The sequence below is a fragment of the Procambarus clarkii genome, chromosome 71, assembly GCF_040958095.1.
Source record: "Procambarus clarkii isolate CNS0578487 chromosome 71, FALCON_Pclarkii_2.0, whole genome shotgun sequence".
In the NCBI taxonomy this organism is placed as follows: Eukaryota; Metazoa; Arthropoda; class Malacostraca; order Decapoda; family Cambaridae; genus Procambarus; species Procambarus clarkii.
The window spans coordinates 15,514,610-15,536,167 of NC_091220.1; the positions used below are offsets into that span (position 1 = coordinate 15,514,610).

Below are 21,558 nucleotides of genomic sequence, written 5' to 3' on the forward strand. Positions count from 1 at the left end.
TCCACTGGGATATGTATAGTCTACCCTGCTAGGATACAATATCCTTTAATGGAATATCCCATCGTAACTGATGATGTAATATCCTATTATCCACACACACACACACCAATCACAGATAGGAGGAATGACATAAGCTCTCCCATATAACTTTATTGAACAATATATATCTCTAAATAACATATAAACATTTGAACGTTTTTAACAATAATATATTTCACATATCAACTACCCATCCCAGCCTCTACAGCCACGGAGGAACGTACAAAATACGAACGGTTGTGGCCAGAAACAAACAGTCCATGTTTCGTACTGTTGACATTCTACATGGTCAAATATAATGTGGGTCAGAGTAATCAAGAATCTCACCTATCTTAGGCCTAAATTAAGTTATTCTAGGCCTAAAATATGAAGTTTTAGGCCTGCTTTATTACATATATATGTATTTACTAATTCTGGACTGGGAATTGCAACGCTAAGTTGTTGCTTTCAGGAAAATATATATATTACTAAAATGTTAAATTTTTAACGCCTGCGCCCGTTCATATTTTGTACGTTCGTCTATAGTAACTATAGATACTCTCATTTTTTGGATACCAGCTATCACAATTCAGATTAACAGATTAATTTAATGGATAAACATCATCCAGGAAGACAATTCGTAAGAAGAGAGGGATAATTTAGTGAGAATGTTAACTATGAGGAAGATTGGCATGTAAGATCTTTAGCTTGATGTCTGCACATCTTACCCCGGGCTTAGCGGCGTGACAGAGACTCTGTTTGTTAAGCTGTCTATGTCAAGCTTCACGTGTTAAGCTGTCGGTCAAGCTTGGCATTAAACTGTCCTGAAAAACTAAGCTGTCAGGCTTGAGGAACTAAGTTCATAAGTTGTTAGGCTTGAGAAACTTAGCTGTCAGGCTTGAGGAGCTAAAGTGTCAAGCTTAAGGAGCAAAATGTCAGCTTAGAGAAAGTAAGCTGAGTATCCAGCGGGATCTTTATATATCAAATGTTAAAAGATAAAAGCCTCAGTTATCCCTCAAGGCAATAAGTATAGATATAAGGTATAAGCCAGTTACCCCTTAAGTTAATAAGTAAAGGTATAAGCCAGTTACCCCTTAAGTTAATAAGTATAGTCATAATGTATACGCTTCTAAACATATATAAGTTATAAGGTATACTCCACAAACTACATTCTGCCCTTGTACCGCTCCACGAGCATTATTGTTTACAACACTGAAAACAACATCTAGCAGTCACATATATAGAGATACACACATATTTACATCTGTTCTACCGTACATTTACACAATTTACGTTTTCTTTTCCCCCCTCTCATGGTTTAAATATTGCCAACGTGTTTACACGTTTAATAGAAATATTAAAACCCGATTAAAAGCTATTACAAATATATATATATACGTTGCAGCCATATATATATCTCCTCTCCAAGAGCCACTAATACTTTGTTATAGCGATATTTTCCCTTCAAAATACTATTAATACTTTGTAATAGCGACATATTCCCACTCAGTAAGCTATTAGTACTTTGCACTGGCGATGAATTCCCTTCAAGAGTTATTAATAATCTGAAATAGAGATTTAACACCTCCAAAGGCTCTGAATCACCACTATATATCCCTCAAAGAGCTAATTACACCATAGAAGCAATCGACTACTACTTAGTAACTGAAATAGCGAAATAGCCCAACCAGGACTATTTATTACCTGTAATGTCAACATAGTCCTACTCAGAGCTATTAGAAGAAGTCACCAAATGTATTATATTTTATTTAGGATTAATTTCTAATAAATATTTTGCCAGTAATTATCTATGCAAATTATTTAATGAAGTTGGGATCATGTTGAAGCAGGCAGGGTCCTGTTGAAGCAGGGAGGGTCCTGTTGAAGCAGGGAGGGTCCTGTTGAAGCAGGGAGGGTCCTAGTGAAGCAGGGAGGGTCCTGGTGAAGCAGGGAGGGTCCTGGTGAAGCAGGGAGGGTCCTGGTGAAGCAGGGAGGGTCCTGGTGAAGCAGGGAGGATCCTGGTGAAGCAGGGAGGGTCCTGGTGAAGCAGGGAGGGTCCTGGTGAAGCAGGGAGGGTCCTGGTGAAGCAGGGAGGGTCCTGGTGAAGCAGGGAGGGTCCTGGTGAAGCAGGGAGGGTCCTGGTGAAGCAGGGAGGGTCCTGGTGAAGCAGGGAGGGTCCTGGTGAAGCAGGGAGGGTCCTGGTGAAGCAGGGAGGGTCCTGGTGAAGCAGGGAGGGTCCTGGTGAAGCAGGGTGGGTCCTGGTGAAGCAGGAAGGGTCCTGGTGGGTCCTGGTGAGACTAGTTCTGAGGAAGCTTGTCGAACATATACTCACCAAGCCCAGGACCAACTCGCTCTAAATTGGTGATGTATTGGCTGATGGTGAACATCTTCTCGACCTGTAAGGTAGACCTTGGTCAGTGAGGGACACACACACACACACACACACACACACACACACACACACACACACACACACACATAGTTGATTGACAGTTGAGAGGCGGGACCAAAGAGCCAGAGCTCAACTCCCGCCATCACAACTAGGTGAGTACACAAATATTGTTGATTGCACACACACACACACATATATATATATATATATATATATATATATATATATATATATATATATATATATATATATATATATATATATGTCGTACCTAGTAGCCAGAATGCACTTCTCGGCCTACTATGCAAGGCCCGATTTGCATAATAAGCCAAGTTTTCCTGAATTAATATATTTTTTCTAATTTTTTTCTTATGAAATGATAAAGCTACCCATTTCATTACGTATGAAGTCAATTTTTTGTTATTGGAGTTAAAATTAACGTAGATATATGACCGAACCTAACCAACCCTACCTAACCTAACCTAACCTATCTTTATATGTTAGGTTAGGTTAGGTAGCCGAAAAAGTTAGGTTAGGTTAGGTAGTCGAAAAACAATTAATTCATGAAAACTTGGCTTATTAGGCAAATTGGGCCTTGCATATTAGGCTGAGAAGTGCGTTCTGGCTACTAGGTACGACATATATATATATATATATATATATATATATATATATATATATATATATATATATATATATATATATATATATATATATATATATATATATAATGTCTCCATTATCTCTACTGTCTTCCAGCGACCTGAGGCTTAATTTTTGTAGCCGTTCCTCGTAACTCAAACCTCTCAGCTCTGGGACTAGTCTGATGGCATACCTCTGAACTTTCCCTAACTTCGTCTTGTGCTTGACCAAACACGCTCTCCACGCAGAAGCAAACAATGTTGTATATAATTCTTGCACAAATTTCAAAATGCATTTTCATGATAACAAACCTGGCATATTCTACTGATGATATCCAATGGCTGTGGGCTTCTAGAGAAAGGTTCGATATGATATCAACCTCTAGATGCTTCTATCTGCTCGATTCTTGAAAGATTTCATCTTTCATTTAGTTCCTTATTTCCGGCTTCCTGTTCCTAACCTAGTTTCATTACTTTACATTTACTCGAGTTAAATTCTAGTAGCCATTTGTTGCACCATTCGTTCGTTTTGACCTGATTATCCTGTAGCTTCCTGCTATCTTCTGTCTTAATCCTCCTCGTAATTCTTGCATCTTCAGCAAACATTAATAGGAATGGGTTTATTCCCACTGGGAGATCATTTACATGTATGAGAAATTGGATAGGTCCGAGAACTGAGCCCTTGTGTGTGTGTGTGTGTGTGTGTGTGTGTGTGTGTGTGTGTGTGTGTGTGTGTGTGTGTGTGTGTGTGTGTGTGTGTGTGTGTGTGTTCGCATACACGGATTGTGGAGACAGATTATGTTACGAACCTTATCTCCAGAATGTAGTGTTTTGTGTAGAGAGAGTTGATGTGATAGTTTGGAGAGGAGAGACATTATATATATATATAAAAGAGGTGTAAATATTTGTTCTGAGTCAGATTCGCGAATCAGTTACGCAAGTATTTACGAACGTGTACATCTTTCCTCAATCTTTGACGGCTTTGGTTACATTTATTAAACAGTTTACAAGCATGAAAACTTGCCAATCAACTGTTGTTATTGTTATAAACAGCCTCCTGGTGCTTCGGAGCTCATTAACTGTTTAATAATTGTAAACAAAGCCGCCAAAGATTGAGAAAAGATGTACAGGTTCGTAAGTACTGGCGTATCTGCTTCGTGAATCGAAGTTCGAAGTAGCACGGGCTATGGTGAGCCCGTAACTTAGCCCTGCAGGAGGATAGTGTTGATTATAAGTCGCCAGGGAGTACGTCCAAGTGAAACTATCCATGGAAGACAATGGCTAGGTTAGGCTAGGCTCTCACAAAGAACAGGAGTTTGTGACTCCGTGGATGGGTTGTGGAGTGTTGGAGATCCTCATGCAGGACTACAGTACCAGGCGTGGAGGCGTGTGTAGGGCGTGTGGTGGTGTGGGTGAGGCGCGGGGGGCGTGGGGTGGTGTGGGTGAGGCGCGGGGGGTGTGTGGTGGTGTGGGTGAGGCGCGGGGGGCGTGGGGTGTTGTGGGTGAGGGGCGGGGGGGTGTGGTGGTGTGGGTGGAGGCGTGGATATGTTACCTGAGGGTTGAGGAAGGTTGTCTGGATGTGGGTGGCAGCGTGGACATCTTCGTGTTGTAAGGCCACCATGTGCAGTTCCAGCAGCGCCTGTGGCAGGAGCAGAGTGTTAATACCCCCTGTGCCACACTACCACACCCTCCACCACACTACCACACCCACCACCACACCCTCCACCACACCACCACACCCTCACACTCTCCACCACACTACCACACCCTCCGCCACACTACCACACCCACCACCACACTACCACACCCTACATCACTTCCTCCGCCACACACAAAGTGATTCCTTAACTCCACATCCTAGTCAAGCCCAACATTTACACCCACAAAAAATCCATTCCTATAGATCTGTCATCTAACAGCTGAAACCCTGATTAACCTCTCCAAATACAGCTTTCAACCAATTGGCAAAAGCAACAAGCCTAACCCTGCACGACTGACACCCCATCTCTAGCATAAACATATAATTCCTTCCATAGAAGTGTTCCCAGTTATCAGTGAATGATATTGAACTTTATTTACAATATTTGTGTTGAAGAGTCATTCATTTCCAACTTCCCGTTCTTGAAAGAATGCAAAATATGATGGGAATTCATTCCTTCCTTCCTGGTAATTCAATGGTTGTTGATATTCACTTACAAAGCACGTTGACCAGACCACACACTAGAAGGTGAAGGGACGACGACGTTTCGGTCCGTTCTGGACCATTCTCAATTGACTTATAGTCCAGGGGCCAGATTCACGAAGCAGTTACGCAAGTACTTACGAACGTGTATATCTTTCCTCAATCTTTGGCGGCTTTGGTTACAATTATTAAACAGTTAATGAGCTCCGAAGCACCAGGAGGCTGTTTATAACAATAACAACAGTTGATTGGGAAGTTTTCATGCTTGTAAACTGTTTAATAAATGTAACCAAAGCCGTCAAAGATTGAGGAAAGATGTACACATTCGTAAGTACTTGCGTAACTGCTTTCGTGAATCTAGCCCCAGGACGGACCGAAACGTCGTCGTCCCTTCACCTTCTAGTGTGTGGTCTGGTCAACCTACTCCACCCGCGTTATTGTGACTCCTCGCCAGCATACGAAGCACGTTGTTGTAACTTATAAAGTTCACTCACCTGATTCACACTCTTCTCGAGTTCGAGAGCGTGTTCCATAGCGTCGAGGCCGCTGCCCCACTCCGAGGTGGTGGGCGCCGTCACCTGCTGCAGGAGGATGAAGCCGCCTCTCAGGTTCTGATACTTCATCAACGTCTCCACGTGGCCCCGCTGCTCCTGCGCCAGCTGCTGGAAGAACTTCTGGAACCCCGGCAGCGCCACATCGCACCGCCCGAAGTAATGTGCCTGAAAGAACACATCCCCGGGAGGGTTAGTGGGGCTGTGGGAGCCTCCGGTGCACACACACACGCGCTTGCACACACATTCACACACCCACACACGCGCTTGCACACACACTCACACACCCACACACGCGCGTGCACACACACTCACACACCCACACACGCGCTTGCACACACACTCACACACACACCCACACACGCGCGTGCACACACACTCACACACGCACACTGCATTCTGTCTCACAATTATCAAAATTGAGGGTTCTGTGGTGGTCCTGCTCGCCAGTGATCAAGAGGACTGTAGCTTCATTACCGTGGTGTCAGAGGCGTATCTTCTGGCTGAACTAACATTAACCACTTCCATGGGCTAATGATGCCACGGCTCACGCCAGGCACACGCCAGGCACACGCCAGGCACACGCCAGGCTCACGCCAGGCACAGTGCCATCTTCCTGGAAGCCTTCACATAGTGCCAAGCGCCCCCCCCCCTCCCCGTCACCCCCCCCCATGCCTTCGTCTGGGCTCTATCACTTAAAATTTTTTATTGCAATATCATGTACCTTCTGGGGCTCTGTTGCTTAGTAGTCTACGCGCTCGACTAATAATCGAGAGTCCTGTGTTCAACTCCAGCTCAGAAGACAATACGTTTCATTTCACCTAATGCGTCTGTTCACCTAGGAGTATAATAGCTAGGAAACTGTTGTAGGGTAGGTCAGTCGTTAGCCCAGGCTAGGAGGGGGGGTGATAGGGCGTCTGTCATCCTAACAACAGCCTCGATAACGTGAATTAATAACTTTGTAGTTATCTAAGGAACCCGTAATAAGGAATCTGAATAAGAGTAATTATGAGAAGGTAATTAGCCAGTAACACTATGTATCATATGGAAGATGCGGAAGGAGTAGAGGAAAGGTGCCCAGTCAATCGGATCATCGGGGGATCGAACGCAGACCCGTGTTAAGTGAGGCTATTGCTCTACCAACTAGCTCAAGAGGACTCACATCTCACAACATCATGCCCACACTTGCACGCTCTCGTACCCTTACACGCCCACGCCCACGCCCCCTGTGGTCCCGGGTTCGATCCCGGGCGCCGGCGAGAAACAATGGGCAGAGTTTCTTTTACCCTATGCCCCTGTTACCTAGCAGTAAATGGGGTACCTGGAAGTTAGTCAGCTGTCACGGGCTGCTTCCTGGGGGTGGAGGGGAATAACTGTAGTAGTTAGTAAACAGTTGATTGACAGTTGAGAGGCGGGCCGAAAGAGCAAAGCTCAACCTCCACAAACACAACTAGGTTAATACACTCCCTCACACACACACACACTCACACGCCCTCACACACACACCCTCACACCCCCACACACTCACACACCCCCACACACTCACACACCCCCACACACTCACTCACCCCCACACACACACACTCAATTATTGAGGCGGGACCAAAGAGCCAGAGCTCAACCCCCGCAAACACAACTAGGTGAGTACTCACACACCCCCACACGCCTTCACACACCCCCACATCCCCCCACGGCCCCACACACACCCTCACATCCCCCCACATCCCCCCACGCCCCCACACACACCCCACACACCCTCACATCCCCCCACACGCCCCCACACACGCCCCACACACCCTCACATCCCCTCACATCCCCCCACACCCACTCACACGCCCCACACACCCTCACATCCCCCCACGCCGACTCACCATGCTGTGGTAGACGTAGCCAGCATGCATAAAGAGGTTAATCTGGCGGTTCATGGCGGCCTCGGTCCTGTCATGGTAGTTGTGGCGACAGCGGGAGTGTGGCAGGATGCCGTTGGGGAAGCCGTGAGCGTCGTCGTCGTCGTCAGTGGTAGGCATGTCGTTCCGGAACCTGTGGGGGCTGCGGGAGGAGAGAACACCTGTCGTTAGCAGCTGTCGTGGCCAGAGGAACAACCTGTCCTATGAACAAAGCCACGAGGGCCGTGACGAGGATTCGAACCTGCGACCGAGAGCATCCCAGATGCTGCCTTAATCGACTGAGCTACGACATGGTCGCAGGGTTCGAATCCTCGTCACGGCCCTTGTGGATTTGTTCATTTGATGCATCACGCTATTGTGATTTCTGTGTGCAACTTGTCCTGCTACAAAGAACGTCGCTTTTCAATCGTATGCGTTACATAAGGCTAATAATTCTCGTACTAGAAAATGGAAACGGTTGGCGAAAGTGACGTACTGTCCCGTTTTCTGTTTTGGGTCCTCTGGTAGGTTAGGGGAGACTATTTTACATTGTCTGTTTTCTTGACATTGGGAGAGCTTTAGGCGGACGGACTGAGACAATAGTCAGGAGGTTAAGGTGGTGTGTATATAAGATTAAATACTGCTAACCTGAAGAGAAATTAAAACAAATTTGATAACATTATTTCCTAACCAAATTTAGGTCTAACTAAACCAAACCTATGACTAACTTTGGATTGTATACGTCTGCTTTGTTACATATATGTATTTTCAAGTTATTGTTTTTAGAAATAAGTTAGATTAGGCGAACTTCCCTGCATCAAATTTCATTTTTTCGTGCATCTGATGTACGACGATCGACGCTTGAAAACATTACAAGCAGTTATTCACATATTGAGTAAGTCATTCCTGGACTTATGCTTAGTGTAAGTCACTGCTGGACTCACACTTAGTGTAAGTCACTGCTAGACTCACACTTAGTGTAAGTCACTGCTAGACTCACACTTAGTGTAAGTCACTGCTGGACTCACACTTAGTGTAAGTTACTGCTGGACTCACACTTAGTGTAAGTCACTGCTGGACTCACACTTAGCGTAAGTCACTGCTAGACTCACACTTAGCGTAAGTCACTGCTAGACTCACACTTAGCGTAAGTCACTGCTAGACTCACACTTAGTGTAAGTCACTGCTGGACTCACACTTAGTGTAAGTTACTGCTGGACTCACACTTAGTGTAAGTCACTGCTGGACTCACACTTAGTGTAAGTTACTGCTGGACTCACACTTAGTGTAAGTCACTGCTAGACTCACTCTTAGCGTAAGTCACTGCTAGACTCACACTTAGCGTAAGTCACTGCTAGACTCACACTTAGTGTAAGTCACTGCTAGACTCACACTTAGTGTAAGTCACTGCTGGACTCACACTTAGTGTAAGTCACTGCTTTTCCATAGTTTTAAGAGAACAGAAACCAAAAGCCTAAGTTAGGTTAAGTCGCTCTACATTGAACAGTAGACAAACACCACGAACAAACACTTGAAGAAATCAAACAGACACAACATAAAGAACCCAAGAGTGTGTCTCCTGAGTGTGTTTACAGTGTGTCTCCTGAGTGTGTTTACAGTGTGTCTCCTGAGTATGTTTACAGTGTGTCTCCTGAGTGTGTTTACAGTGTGTCTCCTGAGTGTGTTTACAGTGCGTCTCCTGAGTGTGTTTACAGTGTGTCTCCTGAGTGTGTTTACAGTGTGTCTCCTGAGTGTGTTTACAGTGTGTCTCCTGAGTGTGTTTACAGTGTGTCTCCTGAGTGTGTTTACAGTGTGTCTCCTGAGTGTGTTTACAGTGTGTCTCCTGAGTGTGTTTACAGTGTGTCTCCTGAGTGTGTTTACAGTGTCTCCTGAGTGTGTTTACAGTGTCTCCTGAGTGTGTTTACAGTGTGTCTCCTGAGTATGTTTACAGTGTCTCCTGAGTGTGTTTACAGTGTCTCCTGAGTGTGTTTACAGTGTGTCTCCTGAGTATGTTTACAGTGTGTCTCCTGAGTATGTTTACAGTGTGTCTCCTAAGTGTGTTTACAGTGTGTCTCCTGAGTGTGTTTACAGTGTGTCTCCTGAGTGTGTTTACAGTGTCTCCTGAGTGTGTTTACAGTGTGTCTCCTGAGTATGTTTACAGTGTCTCCTGAGTGTGTTTACAGTGTGTCTCCTGAGTGTGTTTACAGTGTGTCTCCTGAGTGTGTTTACAGTGTGTCTCCTGAGTGTGTTTACAGTGTGTCTCCTGAGTGTGTTTACAGCACAACAAACTTCGTCTGAAAAAGGCGAAGTTATGAGGGTTGCTACGGTGAGTGCATCTCCGAGGTGTACGGTGTACAAGTGAGTGCATCTCCGAGGTGTACGGTGTACAAGTGAGTGTACAATGTACAGGTGAGAGGGTGTACAGTGACTGATGTTATCCTCACATGTGTTGATCTTGTTATCCTGGTATATGATGATGTTATCTTATTTGCTTTATAAGACACTTTTTAAGTTATCTTATAAGACTCGAGGGCTAAGGTATGGGGTATTGTGGTTCTCTTTAGTTATCTTCCCCCCTTCACAGTGTTATCTTATCTTGAGGTTATCTTGAGATGATTTCGGGGCTTTAGTGTCCCCGCGGCCCGGTCCTCGACCAGGCCTCCACCCCCAGGAAGCAGCCCGTGACAGCTGACTAACACCCAGGTACCTATTTTACTGCTAGGTAACAGGGGGCATAGGGTGAAAGAAACTCTGCCCATTGTTTCTCGCCGACGCCCGGGATCGAACCCGGGACCACAGGATCACAAGTCCAGCGTGATGTCCGCTCGGCCGACCGGCTCCCTAAACCGGTGTTTAATATAGCTTTCCCAGCTCCCTTGAAACATTCTCGTTACCTTGCATTTCTCTCGGTTGAGGTCTAGAAGCCATTTTTTCTGAGCGTCTCTGAAGGTTTTCAAGGTTGGTATGCATCTTGGCAGAATCCTCGTCTGTAAGCTCTCTTATAAAAAGGATGCCTGCACATGACTGTAAAGCTGCCGCCCAGTTGGGTGGGTGTGGGGCACATGACTGTAAAGCTGCCGCCCTGTTGAGTGGGTGTGGAGCACATGACTGTAAAGCTGCCGCCCAGTTGGGTGGGTGTGGAGCACATGACTGTAAAGCTGCCGCCCAGTTGGGTGGGTGTGGAGCACATGACTGTAAAGCTGCCGCCCAGTTGGGTGGGTGTGGAGCACATGGCTGTAAAGCTGCCGCCCAGTTGGGTGGGTGTGGAGCACATGACTGTAAAGCTGCCGCCCAGTTGGGTGGGTGTGGGGCACATGACTGTAAAGCTGCCGCCCAGTTGGGTGGGTGTGGAGCACATGACTGTAAAGCTGCCGCCCAGTTGGGTGGGTGTGGAGCACATGACTGTAAAGCTGCCGCCCAGTTGGGTGGGTGTGGAGCACATGACTGTAAAGCTGCCGCCCACTTGGGTGGGTGTGGAGCACATGACTGTAAAGCTGCCGCCCACTTGGGTGGGTGTGGAGCACATGACTGTAAAGCTGCCGCCCAGTTGGGTGGGTGTGGAGCACATGACAGTAAAGCTGCCGCCCAGTTGGGTGGGTGTGGAGCACATGACTGTAAAGCTGCCGCCCAGTTGGGTGGGTGTGGAGCACATGACTGTAAAGCTGCCGCCCAGTTGGGTGGGTGTGGAGCACATGACTGTAAAGCTGCCGCCCACTTGGGTGGGTGTGGAGCACATGACTGTAAAGCTGCCGCCCAGTTGGGTGGGTGTGGAGCACATGACTGTAAAGCTGCCGCCCAGTTGGGTGGGTGTGGAGCACATGACTGTAAAGCTGCCGCCCAGTTGGGTGGGTGTGGAGCACATGACTGTAAAGCTGCCGCCCAGTTGGGTGGGTGTGGAGCACATGACTGTAAAGCTGCCGCCCAGTTGGGTGGGTGTGGAGCACATGACTGTAAAGCTGCCGCCCAGTTGGGTGGGTGTGGAGCACATGACTGTAAAGCTGCCGCCCAGTTGGGTGGGTGTGGAGCACATGACTGTAAAGCTGCCGCCCAGTTGGGTGGGTGTGGAGTACATGACTGTAAAGCTGCCGCCCAGTTGGGTGGGTGTGGAGCACATGACTGTAAAGCTGCCGCCCAGTTGGGTGGGTGTGGAGCACATGACTGTAAAGCTGCCGCCCAGTTGGGTGGGTGTGGAGCACATGACTGTAAAGCTGCCGCCCAGTTGGGTGGGTGTGGAGCACATGACTGTAAAGCTGCCGCCCAGTTGGGTGGGTGTGGAGCACATGACTGTAAAGTTGCCGCCCAGTTGGGTGGGTGTGGAGCACATGACTGTAAAGCTGCCGCCCAGTTGGGTGGGTGTGGAGCACATGACTGTAAAGCTGCCGCCCAGTTGGGTGGGTGTGGAGCACATGACTGTAAAGCTGCCGCCCAGTTGGGTGGGTGTGGAGCACATGACTGTAAAGCTGCCGCCCAGTTGGGTGGGTGTGGAGCACATGACTGTAAAGCTGCCGCCCAGTTGGGTGGGTGTGGAGCACATGACTGTAAAGCTGCCGCCCAGTTGGGTGGGTGTGGAGCACATGACTGTAAAGCTGCCGCCCAGTGTGGGTGTGGAGCACATGACTGTAAAGCTGCCGCCCAGTTGGGTGGGTGTGGAGCACATGACTGTAAAGCTGCCGCCCAGTTGGGTGGGTGTGGAGCACATGACTGTAAAGCTGCCGCCCAGTTGGGTGGGTGTGGAGCACATGACTGTAAAGCTGCCGCCCAGTTGGGTGGGTGTGGAACACATGACTGTAAAGCTGCCGCCCAGTTGGGTGGGTGTGGAGCACATGACTGTAAAGCTGCCGCCCAGTTGGGTGGGTGGAGCACATGACTGTAAAGCTGCCGCCCAGTTGGGTGGGTGTGGAGTACATGACTGTAAAGCTGCCGCCCAGTTGGGTGGGTGTGGAGCACATGACTGTAAAGCTGCCGCCCAGTTGGGTGGGTGTGGAGCACATGACTGTAAAGCTGCCGCCCAGTTGGGTGGGTGTGGAGCACATGACTGTAAAGCTGCCGCCCAGTTGGGTGGGTGTGGAGCACATGACTGTAAAGCTGCCGCCCAGTTGGGTGGGTGTGGAGCACATGACTGTAAAGCTGCCGCCCAGTTGGGTGGGTGTGGAGCACATGACTGTAAAGCTGCCGCCCAGTTGGGTGGGTGTGTAGCAAGACTAGTAACTGTGTGACTCACCATAGATGTAAAGTGCCTTGTATAGTGACTGTTGTGACCCTCTTGTTGATCACTTGTGACACAAAGATTATTGATGTGTGTATTTGTGTGGGTGATTAGATATGTATGTGTATGTATATATGTATATGTATATATATGTATATATGTACATGTATGTATGAGAGTGTGTACATGTGTATACAACATTAATAATTTTGTAACTAGCGTCAAACATTGTTACTTGCTTAGCTAAACGAACTAGAGGGTTCAGTTCCTGAACCGATTATGTGCCTCTGTAATCCTTTACACCACCGCCCACGGGATGGGTATGGGGTGCATAATAAAGAAATAAATTGAATTGTAAGTTCTCTTGTTGGGCCCCTTGGCTGGGGGGGGGCCCTGGCTGGGGGGCCCTGGCTGGGGGGCCCTGGCTGGGGGGCCCTGGCTGTGCTCCTCATGGCCCTCCTCATACCAACATCATAAAAAGGTGAGATTTACGTATGCAAATGAGGCGTGAACTCTGCATGTGGTTGGTTGGTGGGTCGTTGATGGTATCAAGATGCTCTTCCCCTCTGTAAACACAGCGGGCACCCGTCACCCACTGTGTAAACACAGCGGGCGCCCGTCACCCACTGTGTAAACACAGCGGGCGCCCGTCACCCACTGTGTAAACACAGCGGGCGCCCGTCACCCACTGTGTAAACACAGCGGGCGCCCGTCACCCACTGTGTAAACACAGCGGGCGCCCGTCACCCACTGTGTAAACACAGCGGGCGCCCGTCACCCACTGTGTAAACACAGCGGGCGCCCGTCACCCACTGTGTAAACACAGCGGGCGCCCGTCACCCACTGTGTAAACACAGCGGGCGCCCGTCATCCACTGTGTAAACACAGCGGGCACCCGTCACCCACTGTGTAAACACAGCGGGCGCCCGTCACCCACTGTGTAAACACAGCGGGCGCCCGTCACCCACTGTGTAAACACAGCGGGCGCCCGTCACCCACTGTGTAAACACAGCAGGCACCCGTCACCCACTGTGGTACAGGTAAATACAAATCTCTATCACGTCGTGGTTCATGGGTGACAGGTGTAAATCAAGGTCCTCAAGATACCTGTGCCTCATTTCTTGTGGTATCATGGTGGACTATCTCGTTGTCATGGTATCATGTTGGACTTTCTCGTTGTCATGGTATCATGTTGGACTTTCTCGTTGTCATCTCATTGATGATAATCCTGCGTGGGTCGTCCTCCCAGGGAGGGAACTATCAGGGGGGAAAAGCGCCAAGCCATTACGACTATGTAGCACTTGAAAAGGGTCAGGATAAGGATTTGGGAATGGGACGTGTGGATGGAATGGTGCCCAATTACTTAGACGGTCGGGGATTGAACGCCGACCTGAAAAAGTGCTCTTTACAGACTCCCTCATAACAAGCTGTTCTGGAAACTGTAACATACAGGAGAGGGGTGACAGGGAGGCTTCTAAATTGGAAGAAATATTTTTTTTTTTTTTTTGAGATATATACAAGAGTTGTTACATTCTTGTACAGCCACTAGTACGCGTAGCGTTTCGGGCAGGTCCCTGGAATACGATCCCCTGCCGCGAAGAATCGTTTTTTCATCCAAGTACACATTTTACTGTTGCGTTAAACAGAGGCTACAGTTAAGGAATTGCGCCCAGTAAATCCTCCCCGGCCAGGATACGAACCCATGACATAGCGCTCGCGGAACGCCAGGCGAGTGTCTTACCACTACACCACTACACCACGGATGGATTGTTCCATCCAGGGAGGTAACTTCTCTACAGGCATGAGCTCAATTAAGTGCTTGCTCAAGCAGGTGAAGTTCTTCCAGGTAGCAGACTAATCTGTGATGCCATTTTTTTGCTTTTCCTGTTTCCCCCTGAAAGTAGCACAGAATTCAGTTTTTTCTTGGCAGTATCATTGTAATGGGGATCTGTGACTATTTTAATTGCAAGCTTAGCATTCAGTTCCTTAATTCTGCTTTTAACACTGGGGGGAGGGACAGCTCTCATATATTAGATTTTTGGGCAGTTCTTGGGACTCTAAGAATGATTGTCATGGCTTCATTTTGTATGCTTTCAATTTTTTTTTCATATCGTGTTGGGATTAAGTGCATAAAACTGGTGCGGCATAGTCTATGACGAAGCGCACATGGGCTGTGTACACCATTTTAAGTACATCAATAGAGCCCCATGCCCATTCTAAGTCATAGCTTTCAGTGCCCTGAGTCGACTTGTACATGTTCCTATGAGTTGATTGAGCTCCTCTTTCTTTCCCTTGTTAGAGCCGACAGTGACGCCAAGGTACCGATAGTGGTCAACCCATTCAAGTGTTACACCATTAATTTAAAGCTCTTCATTTGTCCCCCAGCTTGTGATGGGAGAATGCTTTTGGCTTGCTTGTGGAGTGAAACCGAATTCAACACATTTCCTTCCAAGGAGTTCAATGGACTGTTTAATTTTTCCCAAGGTTGGAGCCTGTATTAGGACATCATCTGCATATCTCACTTGGTGTGTTCCTTCTGGAAATTCAATATTTACAATGGCGTTCATAAGTATGTTGAATAGTGTGGGGCTTAAGACTCCTCCTTGCGGGGTCCCGCGTTCAATACTCATTGTTCTAGACACTGCTCCGTTGAAGCAGACCTTGACTTTCCTCCCTATGAGACAATCTTCAATCCATTTCATGAGTCTCCCCCTTGACACCCATGCATGCAAGCTCATCCAGAATCGCAGTTCCCTGCGTAAATTAAAAACGCAAAAGAATCGAAGAAATTTATGGAAGGACTCGTGCCCCTTACGAGTGATCTCCGGAGATGACGTGTCGTGAGGTCTCTAGTGTCAACAAGCGGAATCTTGCATAAAAAAAAGGCTTTTGACAGACTCCCAGACACGTACATAGAGCCTGGAGCTGTGTGTACATATATGTACGTGTGTGCGCGTGTGGGAAGAGGGGGAGAAGGGGTCTGTATGTTCGTGTGTGTGCGTGTACTTACTCTTTCTTGGAGACGGCTCGACATGGCACCAGAGTAGCGAGAAGGAACAGAACTGAGAGGACTTGACTCCTCATCCTGGCGGTGGACCTGGCGGTGGACCTGACGGTGGACCTGGCAGTGGACCTGACGGTGGACCAGGCGGTGGACCTGACGGTGGACCTGGCAGTGGACCTGGCAGTGGACCTCGTATAGGAACCCAACACTAAGTCACAGACACAATTCTGCCTCTGTGTACACGACCTCCAGCCCCGCAGTAGTCTCCAGCACGCGTCGCGCGCCCCCGTCACCTCTCCCTCACCCTTCTACCGGAAGGACGACCCGTCTATCCTGAGCACCGTGGGAGACTGTGGGATAGACTCAGCGACGTGGGAGGCTGTGGGATAGGGACAGCGGGACGGGTGGAGCGGGCGGACAGGGCTCACTAGTAGTGGTGGCCAAGCGACCTCCACTTCATTATATATGCTTCCTCAAACCATCATGGCTGCTGTAGGATAATGCGCCTTCGACCTTTCACGAATATATATATATATATATATATATATATATATATATATATATATATATATATATATATATATATATATATATATATATTTATATATAACTGTATCTCCATACTTCTTTTTACTTGTATTTGTATTATAAATTGTCCTTAGCACGTGTGTGTGTGTATATTCACATATTTGTGCTTGCAGGATCGAGCATTGACTCTTGGATCCCGCCTTTCGAGCCAGCGGTTGTTTACAGCAATGACTCCGGTCCTATTTCCCCTGTCATATCTAGTTTTAAAATTATGAATAGAGTTGTGTTGATGGCATAGTCTTGGGCTGTGATTACTGCGTTATTAGTATGTGTGTATGATACGCTCTCTCTCTCTCTCTCTCTCTCTCTCTCTCTCTCTCTCTCTCTCTCTCTCTCTCTCTCTCTCTCTCTCTCTCTCTCTCTCTCTCTCTCTCTCACGGTCAAGCAAGACGGCGCGTGCGGTCAAGCAAGGCAGCGCGTGCGGTCAAACAAGGCAGCGCGTGCGGTCAAACAAGACAGCGCGTGCGGTCAAGCGAGGCAGCGCGTGCGGTCAAACAAGGCAGCGCGTGCGGTCAAACAAGATGATGGACCCCCCCCCCCCCCTTCATAACAGAAAACGGTTCTTGACAGAATGAAAAATTTGTTGGGTTTTAGGGAAAACTATTAAATACATAATCTTCCTTAGCTTGACAAGCAGATGCTATTCAGGATTTTTTTAGAATTAGGGACAATATTGTCTCTGTTCTGTTTCCTGTATACATTATACATGTCATGTTATGTATATAAGACAGTAATACATGTATGTATATTTACCAAGCAGGCAGTAGAATGACACACATTTATAAAGGGACTCAGCAATTAAGCCAATGCTGACAAGTGTCGTGAACGATCTTGATAACAACTTGCATGCAAATGAGCATGGGTATGCAAATTAGGATCTCTTACTTGTACCACCGAGAGAGAGAGAGAGAGAGAGAGAGAGAGAGAGAGAGAGAGAGAGAGAGAGAGAGGGAGGGAGGAGGGGGGGGGGGGAAAGAGAGATGGGAATGTCCAAGAAACATTCTCTAATATTTTACATTTAATAAAGACAGAGTCCATTGGAAGTTTCCACTGTTAATACTGATTAGTTCGTTTGGAATTTCCGTAGCTATTTTGTACTCGGAGAAGACATTACCGCTGGCTTTTGTACGGGGATTCTATACTTTTTTGGGAGGCCTTTTTTTCAGAGAAAAAGATTCAATAACTGCTGGAGGGCCACAGAAGATGAGAGCAGTAGGATCCCAACAGTACTGTATGGGATTCCGACAACTAATCACAGTTACTCTAGAGAGAAAATGTTATCTTTATAATTTCCTAACGCTGATAAATATGTGTCATTTTAAGGATTATCTATGCGATTGTTCGTGTCTGCAGAGTGATTAAGAAGAGAGTGGGAGGTTACTCGTTAGCGAGAGATAGTCTGTGGACGCACGCTAGCGAGATAGTCCCCAGGGGTGAAGCAAGAGGCATCTGTGTAGCGTCAAGCAGTTAACAGCAGCCCACGGTGAAGGAGAGCATAGGAAGAGTTCACAGTTACCGCCTGAGAATCCTGCTCACAGGATCAAACAAAACAAATACTCAAAGCCTATATGTCATTCAGAGAATTTGCTTAACACTCGGAGAAGAACTTAATTGACACATTGCGCTACTCAAGGGAAAAATATATGAACAAGAGGACCCAGCGCCCCCAACAAGAGACCTCAGCGCCCCCAACAAGAGACCTCAGCGCGCCAACAAGAGACCTCAGCGCGCCAACAAGAGACCTCAGCGCGCCAACAAGAGCGCTGAGGGCATGACACAGCGTCCTCCCCACCTCCCGCGGGCACACTTCATCTCCCACCATAAAGAACATGAAGTGTTCCACTAAGACACTCACCAACGACCCGCTACACGCCCACGACGCTCCTATACCTTCATCTGTTTGTGCCTGGGTTGACCTCAACGAATCACCCCGAACTACCTTCCTTTGGGTACTTTCCCAAGCGACCTTCGATGTCGGCATGTTGGAAGGGTCTCCAAGTTGCATTGCGGTCAGAATCCTTTTTTTCCGACGATGTATTGTGGATCTTCGAACTCACGGGCTTGTGGGGATCAGGAGGAATGTGCAAGGGAATAGTTGAGTCAGCGTTGCATGGGCTCCGAAGGGGAAGGATTACATGGCAAGTGGATATGTGAAGGGATCACACAGTACACACTACACATACTCCACATTGCCAAACCATCCTAAGGCCAATTTGGACTCTGATTTTTGACAAAGAGAATAATTTGCTTAAGATAATGTCAGCTTCGAGGGAGATGATGATGTCCTCTTTATAGGATATAATATCAGCTTTGAGGTAGATGGTGTCAGGTACGGTGAAGCTGATGTCAGCTTCGGTGAAGCTGATGTCAGCTTCGGTGGAGCTGATGTCAGCTTCGGTGAAGCTGATGTCAGGTGCGGTGGATATAATCATGCATGAATGTCTTTAGGCTAACCTCGGGGTGCAAATCCCGAGACGGGTCTGATTGACCAAGCCTCCGATCTATCAGCCAGGTGTCGGGTAGAATCAGGTTGACCAACAGCTGACTCTGCTATAAGTGGACTCTGCCACTCACGGGCAGAAAAGGCAGCCCGTGAGTGCCAGAGATTTCAAACGACTTAAAAAGGTATGAGAATGTCTTTCTGGACTCTCCTTAAGGGTTCTGAGTATGGAGGGAGAACTCTTGGTAGATTGTGAGTCCATCTTGTTCTGCCTCTCTCTCTTGTTCCAGCTGTTCCTTCACTCTGTTCTCTTATCCCAAATGTTCCTTTACTTTGTTCTCATCACATATAGAATGTTCATGAGGCTCTTAGAGCTAAATACACTCTTTGCGAGGAAAGGTTAGCTAGAGGCTCCTGTGGGCGAGTGGTAGAAGGGGACTTAATGACTTATTATACCTGTAACTACACTCATATCGTGTGTATAAGACCACGAGAAGAATTTAAGAAACTTCAGGTCTATTGAGATTCATATATATATATATGTCTAACCTACGCTTGAAACAACATTTAGTGCATCGTACTGGGTGTATTCTGTGTATAGTGTGTTGTGATGTTCGTAATGTCATGTTATTGCTTTTTTGTGTTGTAAAATGTTAAAACAGCGGCCCTCCATCTCAAGGTTATAGGAATTGTGTTTCAATATTTCTTAAGTGTCTATCTTTAATGGTTCCGGTTCATCGGCTCACTCTGTCTCTCTCTTTCACTGTGTGGAGAGGTTCAAGGGTTCGACTCCACCGCATCTCTTCCTAATCTCCTTACAAGGAGATCCAACAATCTATTTGTAACTCACTATGTATGCATGCGCTTTTAACCTCAATAAAAACTATTTATTTATTTATGTATTTCCAAGAATGACACTAATACATATCTTATGTAATATTTATTTCACTGTAACTTTTTGTGAAATAAAGTATTATTATTATTATTATTATTTTTATTTGTATTATTATTATACATGGGATGGCTGGCGTGAGCTGACAGTTTTGAGGGAGTTTGTATATATAAGTAAATCTTAAGTAATACGTCTAAGTGCAGTTAAGTGTTAGTGAGAAGTGTGAAGGGTGTAACGCTGAGACCGTCGAGGGGTGGGGGGGGGGGGGGTGGTAAGTGTTGTTGAGCATTCTTAGAGGTAATACTGTACTTACGAGAAGTAATACTTATACTGTAGTCACAATAAGTAAGAATTGCCTTAGGCCATTCTTGAGTCTATGCTCAAACAAACAGTAATTGGTTTTAACCGTTCCGAAGACGTTTCGGTCCGTCCTGGACCATTCTCAAGTCGATTGTGGTCTCGACTTCTCTCAAGTCTCACAATCGACTTGAGAATGGTCCAGGACGGACCGAAACGTCATCGTCCCTTCACCTTCTAGTGTGTGGTTTGGTCAACATACTTCAGCCACGTTATTGTGACTCCTCGCCTGCAATCTACAAAAAGTATCTCTAAGCGACAGGCCACAATAACATTGTAAAATGAATTTTTTTACAGTTAATTTTTTTCAACTGACTTCTAACCTGCCAGAGGACCCATAACAGAAAACGGGACAATACGTTTCTTTCAACAACCGCTTCCATTTTCTAGTACGATAATTTTTGGCCTTGTGTATCGCATACGATTGAAAAGCGACGTTCTTTGTAGGAGGACAGTCTGTAGGAGGACAGGCTGTAGGAGGACAGTCTGTAGGAGGACAGGCTGTAGGAGGACAGGCTGTAGGAGGACAGGTTGTAGGAGGACAGTCTGTAGGAGGACAGGCTGTAGGAGGACAGGCTGTAGGAGGACAGGTTGTAGGAGGACAGTCTGTAGGAGGACAGTCTGTAGGAGGACAGGCTGTAGGAGGACAGGTTGTAGGAGGACAGTCTGTAGGAGGACAGTCTGTAGGAGGACAGGTTGTAGGAGGACAGGCTGTAGGAGGAGAGGTTGTAGGAGGACAGGCTGTAGGAGGACAGTCTGTAGGAGGACAGGCTGTAGGAGGACAGGCTGTAGGAGGACAGGTTGAAAGATGACAGGCTGTAGGAGGACAGGCTGTAGGAGGACAGTCTGTAGGAGGACAGTCTGTAGGAGGACAGGTTGTAGGAGGACAGGCTGTAGGAGGACAGGTTGTAGGAGGACAGTCTGTAGGAGGACAGGCTGTAGGAGGACAGGCTGTAGGAGGACAGGTTGTAGGAGGACAGTCTGTAGGAGGACAGTCTGTAGGAGGACAGGTTGTAGGAGGACAGGCTGTAGGAGGAGAGGTTGTAGGAGGACAGGCTGTAGGAGGACAGTCTGTAGGAGGACAGGCTGTAGGAGGACAGGCTGTAGGAGGACAGGTTGAAAGATGACAGGCTGTAGGAGGACAGGCTGTAGGAGGACAGGCTGTAGGAGGACAGGCTGTAGGAGGAGAGGTTGTAGGAGGACAGGCTGTAGGAGGACAGGCTGTAGGAGGACAGTCTGTAGGAGGACAGGCTGTAGGAGGACAGGCTGTAGGAGGACAGGCTGTAGGAGGACAGGCTGTAGGAGGAGAGGTTGTAGGAGGACAGGCTGTAGGAGGACAGTCTGTAGGAGGACAGTCTGTAGGAGGACAGGCTGTAGGAGGACAGGCTGTAGGAGGACAGG

The 21,558-nt window shown here is 47.4% G+C and overlaps 2 protein-coding genes across 3 annotated transcripts in view; one reads left to right on the forward strand and one right to left on the reverse strand.

Annotated features, from left to right (window-relative positions):
• STUB1 (STIP1 homology and U-box containing protein 1) overlaps positions 1-21,558 on the forward strand; it is a 71,593-nt gene that overhangs the window by 2,257 nt on the left and 47,778 nt on the right. The gene's annotated exons all lie outside the window — the stretch shown is intronic.
• On the reverse strand, positions 138-16,312 carry LOC123745572 (soma ferritin). 2 transcript variants are annotated; one of them, XM_045726238.2, is made up of 5 exons: positions 15,887-16,312; positions 7,656-7,833; positions 5,728-5,952; positions 4,604-4,690; positions 138-2,414 (listed from the first exon to the last, which is right to left on the reverse strand). In XM_045726238.2, the coding sequence occupies exons 1-5, from the start codon at positions 15,958-15,960 to the stop codon at positions 2,316-2,318; spliced, it is 663 nt and encodes a 220-aa protein (XP_045582194.2). In that variant the 5' UTR covers positions 15,961-16,312; the 3' UTR covers positions 138-2,315. The 2 variants fall into 2 exon arrangements, with proteins under 2 accessions (XP_045582194.2, XP_045582195.2); XM_045726239.2 differs by lacking the exon at positions 4,604-4,690.